At 41.4% G+C, this 12225-nt stretch overlaps 1 protein-coding gene across 1 annotated transcript in view; it reads left to right on the top strand.

The window, feature by feature from the left end:
• Positions 1-12225, top strand: part of WASF3 (WASP family member 3) — a 51068-nt gene that overhangs the window by 20067 nt on the left and 18776 nt on the right. The window contains exon 2 of the mRNA XM_082487249.1: positions 6120-6262. Within this exon, the coding sequence (XP_082343375.1) occupies positions 6130-6262 (133 nt within the window). The 5' untranslated portion in view covers positions 6120-6129. The remainder of the gene's footprint in view (positions 1-6119; positions 6263-12225) is intronic.

Here is a 12225-nt window from a genome sequence, read left to right as displayed (position 1 = left end):
CTGAATGGGTCTGTAAGTGTTTGATGTTTGATTCAGATAGTTGAAGGTTTTAAATTAGAAAAAACTTATAATTGCAATGGCAAGCCTTTTTTATTTTTCCTTCTGATCAGAAGCACTTAGTGCATTGCTTAATCTGTGGCATATATTTACTCATCACTGTTCAGTTTACCTTTTGGAATTAAACTTCACACTGAAATGAGGTGGATATGTAATAATTTAAATCATGCATTCACAAATTAAACTTGTTTTTCCCCCCGCTCTCAGCACTGCTGTGTGTTTTAGCCTGCTCTTTAAAGAAATGGGATGTCTTGGGTCAGTCGGTCTCCCCTGCTAGCTCCTGAATGCATTGGACCCGTTCATAAAGAATTGATGAGAAAAGGAAAAACTCAAACTGCAGTTGTATATTTTCTTCAAATTAGCTTTCATAGGCAAGGAGGAACATGATGTGGAGAAGGGACTTAAATTAGTGCTCCTGGTGAAAGGCATTTTGATTATACTCAGTGTGGTGGGTGTTTCAGGAGGTAGCAGGCAATTAGTTGGACAGTGTGCAGCCAGCTTCCGACTGCCCCCAGTGCATTGCATGGGGTGGTGGGGAAGTCAGGTAAACTACAAAAGGGGTGTGTGTGTGGTGGGGGGGCAGCTCTGAGGATGCTAGACAGAAAGCCATAGGAAACTAGGCTTTATTCTGCGACTCTTCTGGTCTTTTCATATAAGAATTTAAGTAATATCAGTTAAAAAAAAGAAATTGAGAATATGAATGTGTGTAGCAAAACACATTCCCAGTAATTCTCTTAAAGCAAACAAACCAACCTCCACAACCCCCAAATCCAGTAGAATGGTTGCCTTGTTCACCAGAGTGTTTTACTGGGGAATTGCACATAAAAATTTGTTCCAAGAAAAGACAGTATTGAGATGTCTAGTCACCCAGCAATATTTCGGGAATTCTGTTGTCATACTTGTAGGTAGTCTTTATACCTTTGGTCTGTATGACAGTGTTAATGTTACAGAGAAAAATAAAAATTGTAGCTTGTGTGTTGGAGTAATACTAAGATTTGGAATTGGCTGCTTTAGCATTGATTTATGCTCCTATTAGTTTACTTCTTACTAATTATGTTTATGAAAATTTTACTGCACAGTGAAATAATCACAGTATGCTAGGGATTGGAAGGGACCTCAAAAGATCATCTAGTCCAATCCCCCGGTCGGAGCAGGAACACCTAGATGAGGTTGCACAGGAAGGCGTCCAGGCGAGTTTTGAATGTCTCCAGAGAAGAAGACTCCACAACCTCCCTGGGCAGCCTGTTCCAGTGCTCTGTCACCCTCACTGAGAAGAAGTTTCTTCTCAAATTTAAGTGGAACCTCTTGTGTTCCAGCTTGAATCCATTACCCCTTGTCCTATCATTGGTTGCTACTGAGAAGAGCCTGGCTCCATCCTCATGACATTCCCCCTTTATATATTTATAAACGCTAATAAGATCACCCCTCAGTCTCTCTCCTCTTCTCCAAACTAAAGAGACCCAGCTCCCTCAGTCTTTTCTCATAAGGGAGATGCTCCACTCCCTTAATCATCTTAGTTGCCCTATGCTGGACTCTCTCCAGCAGCTCTCTGTCCTTCTTGAACTGAGGGGCCCAGAACTGGACACAATATTCCAGATGCGGTCTCACCAGGGCAGAGTAGAGGGGGAGGAGGACCTCTCTCGATCTGCTAACCACCCCCCTTCTAATACAGCCCAGGATGCCATTGGCCTTCTTGGCCACAAGGGCACAGTGCTGGCTCATGGTCATCCTGCTGTCCACCAGGACCCCCAGGTCCCTTTCCTCTACACTGCTCTCTAACAGGTAGCTCCCCATCCTATACTGGAACCTGGGGTTGTAGGACCCTACACTTTCCCTTGTTGTATTTCATTAAGTTATTCCCTGCCCAAATCTCCAGCCTGTCCAAGTCTCTCTGGATGGCAGCACAGCCCTCTGGCGTGTCAGCCACTCTTCCTAGCTTAGTGTCATCAGCAAACTTGCTGATAGTACACTCAATTCCCTCATCTAAATCATTGATGAATATATTGAATAATATGGGCCCCAGTACCGACCCTTGAGGCACTCCGCTGTTTACCGGCCTCCAACTGGACTCTGCCCCATTGACTATGACTCTCTGGCTTCTCTCCTTCAGCCAGTTCGCAGTCCACCTAATTATCCGGTCATCCAGTCCACACTTCCTCAGTTTAGCCATGAGGATGCTGTGGGAGACCGTGTCAAATGCTTTACTGAAGTCAAGGTAGACCACATCTACCGCTCTGCCATCATCCACCCACCTCGTTATTTCCTCATAAAAAGCTATGAGGTTGGTCAAGCATGACTTCCCCTTGGAAAAGCCATGCTGACTGCCCCTAATAACCCTCTTATCCTTCATATGCCTTGAGAGGGCACCAAGGATAAGCTGTTCCATCATTTTCCCAGGGATGGAGGTGAGGCTGACCGGTCTATAGTTACCCGGGTCCTCCTTCTTGCCCTTTTTGAAGACTGGAGTGACATTTGCTTTCCTCCAGTCCTCAGGCACCTCGCCCGTTTCCCAAGACTTGGTAAAGATGGTGGAGAGTGGTCCAGCAATGACTTCAGACAGCTCCTTCAGCACCCGCAGGTGCATCCCATCTGGACCCATTGATTTATGGGTGTCCAGGTTGCTTAACTGGTCTCTGACCCAGTCCTCATCAACTAAGGCAAACTCATCCATTGACTTGACTTCATCTTCATCTGGGGTCTCAGCGGAACAGGACTCCTCAGGACAGCCCCCGACAGAGTAGACAGAGACAAAGAAGGCATTCAGTAGTTCTGCCTTCTCTGTATCTTCTGTCACCAGGGCACCCACCCCATTCAGTAGTGGGCCTACATTGCCTCTGGTGTTAGTTTTATCTGCCATGTATTTGAAAAAGCTCTTCCTGTTGTCCTTGACCCCTCTTGCCAGGTTTAACTCTAAGGAGGCCTTAGCTTTCCTAGTTGCCTCTCTACATCCCCTGACAGCAGCCCTGTATTCCTCCCAAGCGGTCAGCCCCTCCTTCCATGATCTATAAACTCTCTTCTTCCACTTGAGCTTGCCAAGCAGTTCCCTGTTTAGCCACACAGGTCTCCTGGCTCCCTTCCTTGACTTCCTACGTGTCGGGATGCTCTGATCTTGAGCTTGGTAGAAGCAGTCCCTGAATGCTGACCAGCTATCCTGGGCACCTTTACCTTCAAACAGCTTTGTCCACGGGATTTCCCCTAGTAATTGTTTGAAAAGGCCAAAGTTTGCCCTGCTGAAGTCCAGGGTTGCAATTCTGCTTGCTATTCCGCTTCCACCAGCCGAGATCATGAACTCCACCATCTCATGGTCGCTGCAGCCAAGGCAGCCTTCAACCTTTACTCCTTGCACCAGACCCTCCTTGTTAGTGAGGACGAGATCCAGCAGTGCACCTCTCCTAGTCGGCTCCTCCACCATTTGCATCAGAAAGTTGTCATCAATGCATTGGAGGAACCTCCTAGACTGAGGCTGGCTGGCTGAGTAGTCCTTCCAGCAAACATCCGGAAAGTTAAAATCCCCCACGACAACCAGGGCCTGTGACTGTGAGGCCACTCTCAGCTGCCCATAGAAGGCTTCATCAACTTCCTCCCCCTGATCTGGTGGCCTGTAATAGACACCCACAACAGTGTCACCCCTGCCAGCCTGTCCCTTAATCCTCACCCACAGACTCTCAACTTGCTCCTCAACTGCACGTGGACAGTACTCGGTACATTGTAGTTGCTCTCTCACGTAAAGGGCAACTCCACCACCTCGCCTGGCTGGCCTGTCTTTCCTGAAGAGGACATAGCCACCATGACCACATTCCAGTCATGTGAGCTGTCCCACCATGTCTCTGTAATTGCCACCAGATCATAATCTCCTGACCGAACAAGAGTTTCTAACTCTTCCTGCTTATTCCCCATGCTGCGTGCATTGGTGTACAGGCATTTCAGGGAGCGAGCTGAGCACACTGATTTCACCCTATGGGTATGGGAGGCCTCCTGGCCTTTATCAATTCTGGAGTGCTGCCCCACCAATGCAAGCTCAGTAACAACCCCATCCCCCTTCAAATCTAGTTTAAAGCCCTCCAAATGAGCCCTGCTAGCTCCTGCCCCAGCATCCTTTTGCCCCTGTGAGATAAACCTTTCCCACGTGTCACTGTCCAGACCGGTGTCTTATAAAACCAGTTGTTATCAAAGAAACCAAAGCCCTGCCTGTAGCACCAGTCCTGAAGCCAATCATTTACTGACTTAATTTTTCCATTCCATCCCACATCATTACGTGAAGATGGAAGGAGAGAAGAGAAAATAACTTGGGCCCCAGAGTCCTTCACCATCCGCCCCAAGGCCTTGAAATCTTGCTTCATTCCCCTCAGGCTGCGGGATGCAGCTTCCTGCCCATAAATAATTCCTCATAATGACTTTTAGTTCATAGTTGCAGTGTGCTAGTCTGTTTGCAGTGTGATGTTGCTAGATATTGCTCTTCAAGAATTGTGAATTTCCAGTTTTCACCTATTTTTGATCAAGTTCAGAAAACTGACTGCATTGGATATTAAGTAATATTTTAAAATGCATCTGTTTGTAGAGGAATATGAAAATATAGAACAGAAACAAGAAGCTTTTTGGTCTAATATAAGATAAAATTGTTCCTCTCTTACATCTGATGTATTGTTTAAAATTTAGCAAACTGAGCTGGCTTTAAATTCTGACATATTTGAATAAACTGTCTTATATTAAGAAAGATGTAAGAAAAAATTCCAGACTCCTACTTAGAAGTCATGAGCCTATTTCTTCCTGGCCTGTTCTGAAATAATCTTACAGTTAAATAATTTGCTTTTTGCTAATTACTTAAGTTTAATTTTTTAGAAATGTTCTTGAGAAGTCATTACAGAGATTACTATGCAACATTTGAAAAGCAAAAAGGTCTTTTTAATTTACTAATGTGATTTTAATGAGAGAAATTAAAAGGTTACTTGAATTGCTTTTGTGCAATAAAAAAGAACTTTTCAGTTAAGTCTTTAACAAATGAACTTATGTCCTTGGTAACACAGTAACTTCTCATTCCAGAAAACTTCAATGCTGCATGATCTATTAGAATTATTATTCATAAGTACTGCATGGACATTGAATTGTCAGTGTTTAGAAAAAGCTAATCAAATTGACTTGTAATTGTGTGAATGCCATTTTAAAGAAAAGTGCTTAAGAATTTTTGTTATATGCTCTCATTTCCCTTGTGGGGGAATTCTGTCCTACTTGGGCATCCTTGCTCTCAAAGCTGTTCTCTGCAGGATAGTGTTTTCTATGCCATTGTGTCCTTTTGTGACACTTAGATCTCTTTTTGTATTTGTTTTCCCCGTTCTAGTTTCTTCTATTTTTCCAAGAAAACCAGTTCTGACAGCCTTTTTTTTTCTCTGACAAATGTCTTCCTGCATCTGCCATGCTATCAAAATCTGTTCAATATGTGCTCTTACCACCACCTGTGGAAAACCATCTTCTTCCTCTTACTGCAGCTTCTTCCTTATTCTCTCCCACCCTATTTCTGGGAGGCCTTTGCCCGTATCTGTCAGATGAGTTTATCATTTTGACTGAAAACCTGTTGGAGCAAGGGTAGGTCAGTGTCTGATGTAGTCAGGGGGCTGTAATGCACGGACAGTCTGTCGGTGGCCAGCTTGCCAAGGCAGCAAGCCAGTTTGTTCCAGACAGCGATTTTCCTGCCGCTCCTGTGGGGACAGCCGGCTTTTTATAAATGCAAATGTGCACTAAAGTTCAGTGATTCTGGTACTGGAGCACAGGTTTGTGTAGACAGGGGATTTTTCTATTTTTGCCTTGGATTTGGTGTGCATTATCTACAAGGACTGTATCAGCTGGGCTTATCTGCAGTGCTCTTGTTATGTTCTGGCTTGAGCGCGCAACTCCAGTGCCTCGGTACAAATTGTGCAGTATCTTACTGTAGGAGTGCTGAAGCAAGTGCTTTAAAAGAAGAAAGGTGAAGTCTATTTTGTAGAAAGAAAACTAATGTGTGGTAGACAGATTCATAGCTCTTAATTTAATTTTTGTAAATATAATAAGTGTTTTTCTGTAAATTCCAGGTTGTGAGCCATGCCTCTGGTGAAAAGGAACATTGAACCACGGCATCTCTGCCGAGGAGCTCTGCCAGAGGGAATTACTAGTGAACTGGAATGTGTAACGAATAGTACCCTTGCTGCTATCATACGCCAGCTAAGCAGCTTAAGTAAGTATCTGTAACTTCCTGCAAGTATTTGATTCCTGATGGAAAAAATGAATAAATGAAAAGCTTTAAGATGACTTGTTTTAAATAGCAAAATTATGATACAGGATGTTGCCACTTACGTAATATAATGATGTAATGGTACTTAATTGCTTTTATGCTGTTCTATATTTTGAAGTTTATACAAAAGCCTCTCTAAGATTTATAAGTGTAACAAAAAAACCCAACCAAACCCATCACCAAAAAAGCCTCCCAAACCCAAACAAAACCCAACAAAAAAGCAACCAATGAAAAAACTGTCATAGAAAACCAGGATTTTTTTCTAAGATGAAATTGGTGCAAGAAACAAGACTAGCACTTGAGTTATTCTTGGCTTTAAGTTGTACAGGATGAAGCCTCTTGTCATCAAATGACATATTAGACTGAAATTTCATTTTTTTTAATGTGCCAATATTTCTTAAGCCTTTCCTTTATATATGTGTGTGATCAACTCATATGAATGAAATTAAGCACATACATCAGAAGAATGGCATTCACTGAATAAACCTGTAGGCTGCTGTTGAGGCAAGCTAGTGTCGGCTCCATACATAGCTGACAGTACAGTACACCTGTTAGCTGACACCACGAGTAGCAATTCTAGGAGCATGCCTGGAGTGCTTGCAAGAAGAATAATATTTCTTAATGAATGAGAAAAGAGATTTCTTCAGAGAGTGTTTAACAATCAGCAGCTGTTGTTTGTGCTGATAACTCTGATCCTAGAAAAGAATTTTTTGCTTCATCAGTTTCTTCACTTTGTAAAAGGAAATGGTTTAAGAATGTAAGATAGCCTGTATGGAGTTTAGGCTATGAGTCCCACTAAGTCCGGTGTTCAATTTGTGATGATAAGAAATAGCCTGTGCTTAGGTAAAGAGTACATGAAACACAGCATGTTCCCCTTTCCAGTAGTCAGTGATTCAGGGATTTTCTGAGCTGGAGGGCCATCTGAATCATCCTGTATAATGAGCATTTGTAAACCTATCATCTGCAGAACGGCTTAGATGTGTTCAAATAAGGGTTGCACTGTTTTCTTGCCCAAAGACCTGTGGCAGAATGTCCCACAATAGAAGCTGACCTATTTCTTCCCTTTGATAATTTCTGGTTCTTGAGTTATGAAAAATAAAGATGTTTGTCTTGTGTATTTCTGTAATCATCTGTGACTTTAAGTTTTTATTGTGTTCTCCTAGTAATATCTTCCAGGTTGGAGTGTCCTGATCTGTTAGTCCTCTTTTTGGATAGAAACCCTTTTGTATTTCTGATCATTGTTATTTCTGCTTTGGACATGTAAGTTAGAGTACGTTGAGTGGTTTTTTTTTTTTTTAAGGTGGAGTGTTGAGGACTTCAGATCATAATCAAAACAGACTTTTTCTGTTTTATAATTAGTTCCCTAAGAATTTATAAAATTTTGATTGCTGCTAAACATCTGATATTTTCAGAGAAGTTTCCAAGTGATTCTCTGATCTTCCTTGAGCAGTAGTTGCTGATTTAGTGTCTAATATTATTTATAGTTAACTTGTGTTTGTATTGTCATTTAGTTTCACTTACTGTTTTATCAGGCTGTTGCTCAGTATTGATATTCTTCAGTTTCAGAAAATTGAGAAGAATGGCAAATGTCTCCTAATTGCACTCAAGTATATCTGATAAGGCCTCGTTTTGGTATTGTACAGTGATTGCCAAAGTGTGGCTAATACCCTTTTCACTTGTCTGACTAACTAGGAATGTCTAGCTTTCGTTTCTCCAGATTTGGTCTTGGGGCTAATCTGCCTGTTACACGGCGTATGCAGATCCTTTTACAATTGTTGCTGAGGAACTGGCTACTTAGACAATCCATATCCTACAATTTTCCCTTAGCGGATTTCTAGGGTCATCAGAAGTCTCCATACACAGCCCTAAAGTGTCAAATTAAAGATCTATGCAAATAAATGATGTGTCTTTTGTTTTAACAGATGAATACATGGTATTTAATGAGTGAAGTCTACCACCAGGCTTGTCTGCAGTCTAAAATCTGTCACGTTTGCAGAGGGTTTTTTCTGCAGACAGCGTTTGTTTTGCCTGTGTTTCAAGCCAACCGGGAGCAAGGAAATGATCACAGAAAAATGCTGTGCTGGAGCTAATGTATTATGTCCTGCTGACAGCATCAGAGCTTGTTGGTGTTCCCACAGCTTGAAGCATAGAGGGAGCAAGTACAGGTCTATCTTGCAGTCACACTGTTTTTTAATGTTGTACTGCGAGGTCAGTGCGGATTTCAAAAACTGGCAGTTCTGTGCTGTTGCATGCAAATTTGGCTTGCTTCTGCCTCTGCTCCTTTCAGGAGACATGAACAAGTTCCTATCCAAAAGGAATGTGCTCTCAGTGGAGCTTTTTTCTATTATGTCTTCAGATTTGGGTTTGTTTGTAGCCAGCTGGCTTGGAGCACAGGCAGAGTGAGCAGGGTTCTCTATGAAACTGTGCACTTTTATATAAGGCAAAAGCTCTACTAGGGGATTCCGCTTCACTTGGGAGGAGAGAATCTACCGGAGGGAGGACTAGGAGCATTTGCATCCTGTACCTGTAAATACAATGATGCTTTACATAGTAAACACAGTCATGGAGCAAAGGCTTTGAAAAAAGCTTCCACAAATTACTCCCTTACTTTAGGCAGTGGCGTTTGGTCTGATGGCTGCAGGACTCTAGCCAGTGAAAAAAGCTGCTCTCTGCAACAGGACCTGTTGCACCATGGTTCTTTTTTCTGGAGTTTTGCATATATGGGGAAGAAATAATAAATTACATCTGATTGTTGTTGAAGACAACAACATATTTAAAACTGTATACGTACTCCTTTACTGGGTTTTTCTTAATTAGATTTCGGTCTGTACGTTAACATACCCGTGTTTCAAGTTGCATTACCACTTCTTTCATTTAAATGTTTCGTATTTTTGTATCTTTGGCTTCTCCATTCATTCAGATGTTACCTGTCAGGCTGAAATTTTATTCCTACATGGGTCTAAACCATCTGTACACAGGTATAGAGATACTTTCTTTGACCCATATGCAAGTGATACCAGGCATTTTTTGTTGTACAACGTAAGAGAGGAAGTGTGACCTGTGGGGACTTAAGAGACTTTCACACGGAGAGCAATGTCTACCAACTTGCCTTCTAGTATTTTTTGGGGTAGTTTGGCCATTGGCTCAGAGTTTCACTAGTTTACATACAGACCTGAGCACACTGCCTACAGCTTTGTGTAACTGCTCTTTACCACTGCTGAATCAGGTTGAGTTAGGAAGTTAGCTTTTTTTGGCATTAGGTATAGTGCTGGATGTACTATGAGGAGGCAGATAAGAATCAAGACCTGGTCAGTAACAGCCTGCCACTTTTGCTTATTTTAAAAAAAAAAAAGTGTTGGGGGGGGAGCATGATTCTAATGCTAATTAATCCAGTTACAAATGGGTATATGGAATCGCTGTCTTCTGCTCCATGTTGTGATAAAATGGTCATGTCCTGGGTGAATTCCAGTTCACAAAACACCACCTAGTTCTGTGGGGCATTTCAGTCCTTACCTAGGACCCTGAGGAGAGCATTAGTGCAGCGCTGGCTCCCTTTGGGGCAGCCATAGTGTCACCTTTCTTCCGGTATCTTGCAGAACTGACATCTGAATGCCAGGTGATGACATTGCTCTACCTTTTCTCTTTGATAATGCATGTTCATGGTGTGAAAAATTGTAACCCTTTTAATGGAAAGACTTACAGTGCATTAACTGCAATGTGTTCTTCCATATACTTGTGGGACAAAGAATGCAACGCAAAGCTGTACTTTTTAGACTCATATGTGAAAGGAAACTAGCCAAAGTAATAAACACTGTTTCCAGTCTTCAGGCAAGCCAGCACTATTGTTGAATTTCTCTTCTGTTACAGCACTGAGTATTTTGACTGCTGACAAAAGATACCTTTGGGTCAGCGTATTCAATGTTTGATGCACACCTTTTTATGCAGTATGTGAAAATCAATTGTAATTAATTCAGTTGATGTCTAGTCTCTGCTAGAGATGTTATAAACTGATGTGGGAAGATGATGTTTCATGTAATAACTGCAGAACTTGGGTAGAGCTATTTCAATTATTTGTGAAATACTGATAAATTCTCACAATGCTTGGAAATTTATTTTGTGGGCAACTGAATATACAGCTCTATGAATATGAACTGTGGAAGTGCTAGAAAGAGGCATTTCTTTTAGTTGACGTTAAAACCTATTCAGTAAGGTAGCATCATGACTAAATTTCTCCTCAACAGCTTCTGTGGTTGGAGGGAGCCTTGGAAGGAAAGACTTCATAATTACTTTGGTGTTTGTTTTCTTTTTTAAATATTTAGGTTGCCCATATGTTAGGAAGCACCTCATGTTTTTAAATAACTGTCTTACAGTGCAGAAATCAGCTCTTAAGTTGAAAGATATGTGCTTGTAACTTCAGATTTTTTTTTCCTGCTTGTTTCTCTGTTGTTAAAAATCTAATAAAACGGTAACATAGAAAACACTAGAGAAGTATTATTTTATTTCTAAAACTTACTGTGTCATGTTAATCAGAATAGTGTTCCAATATTGCTTTACCATGTCACTGTTTTTACTGACAGAAGATTGACAACCTGTCTTTCACTTGTTTTAGAGTAGCAAGTGTTTAAAAAATTAAAAAAAATAAAATTCAGTATTAAAAGTAGTATGTTCCCACAAATCAACTTTATGACTTATTTTGCCTCCTGAAAGATAACTGACAAGCACCTGTCAGCTTGACTTCTCTAGGGGTGATGTGCTTAATGTTAGAATGCAGCAGTCCTCCCTCAGCAGGCTGATTTCAATATATTAACATAAACTAACATCCATTAAAATTTATTGAAGTTTTGAGCTCTGAATACTGGTGGCTGAAGAACGTAATGCTTTATTTAGCTGAAGAGTTGAAAAGCTTATTTGTTCCATAGCTTGGAATAACCTCTTCATTTGCAGCAACTAAATCAAATGGTTTATGATTGAATCTCAACTAGCTGCTGGGAAGCACTTAGAGAACACTTTTAGTGTGAAGATGGTTGAACACTGGCACGGGTTGCCCAGAGAAGTTGTGGAGCCTCCATCCTTTTAAGTACTCAAAAACCGAACTGGACACAGTGCTGGGCAACCCGCTCTGCTGACCGTGCTTCGAGCAGGGAGTTGGACTAGATGATTTTCAACCTCAACTGTTCTGTGGTTGTGTGACTTCTATTTTGGTGGGGGAGGACATTAGGAGCAGGTAGGCAGCACGCTTTGCCTCCTATCCACCTTCCACATACATACGAAGCAGAGCTTGGATACACCAAAATATCTAACATTTTGCATTAGCTATTGGCAGATCTCATGTTTAGTGAGAAAAATCTATTACTGGTAAAGTCATCCACTGAAAGCAAAGCAATCAAATTAATTTTTCCTCATTTGCAATTCACAACCAGTGCTTTCCAATACTGTTTTAGTAGTGGTGGTGTTCTCTACACCTCAAGTAAACGATCCAAGAAAAGAACAGATCCTGTTGACTTCCGAAGTGTGGCAATTTTTCACTTTGAATTATGGTCTCCAGATGTTCACAGGATGGGTTCTTGACTGAAGTTTTAATTATGTCTGTACTTCCCTTTGTAAAATGTTAAGATTGGTTATAGGACCCAACTTAAAGTGTCAACAATTGCTGTTCTTTTGGAAGTCACTGTCATTTAGGTGGCTAATACATATTCCCTAATGTTCCAACTATTAGACAAAATTTCACTTTCCCCCTCCCCCTCCTCCATTTCTGCTCTTGAGATTCATCTTGGTACAGGTCTTAACAAGAGGAGTTTAACTCAGAAGTAAGGTTTTAAATTTTATTTTTGTTTAAAAAGCATGGTTAAACACAGGAGGCAGGATTTTGCTTTTTGCATGAAGAACTGATGGAGTGTGCATGTCTT

Source organism: Vanellus vanellus (assembly GCF_965231255.1).
Source record: "Vanellus vanellus genome assembly, chromosome: 1".
In the NCBI taxonomy this organism is placed as follows: domain Eukaryota; kingdom Metazoa; phylum Chordata; class Aves; order Charadriiformes; family Charadriidae; genus Vanellus; species Vanellus vanellus.
The sequence above is the reverse complement of the archived record's forward strand: the minus strand, read 5'-3'. Positions and strand labels throughout refer to the sequence as shown.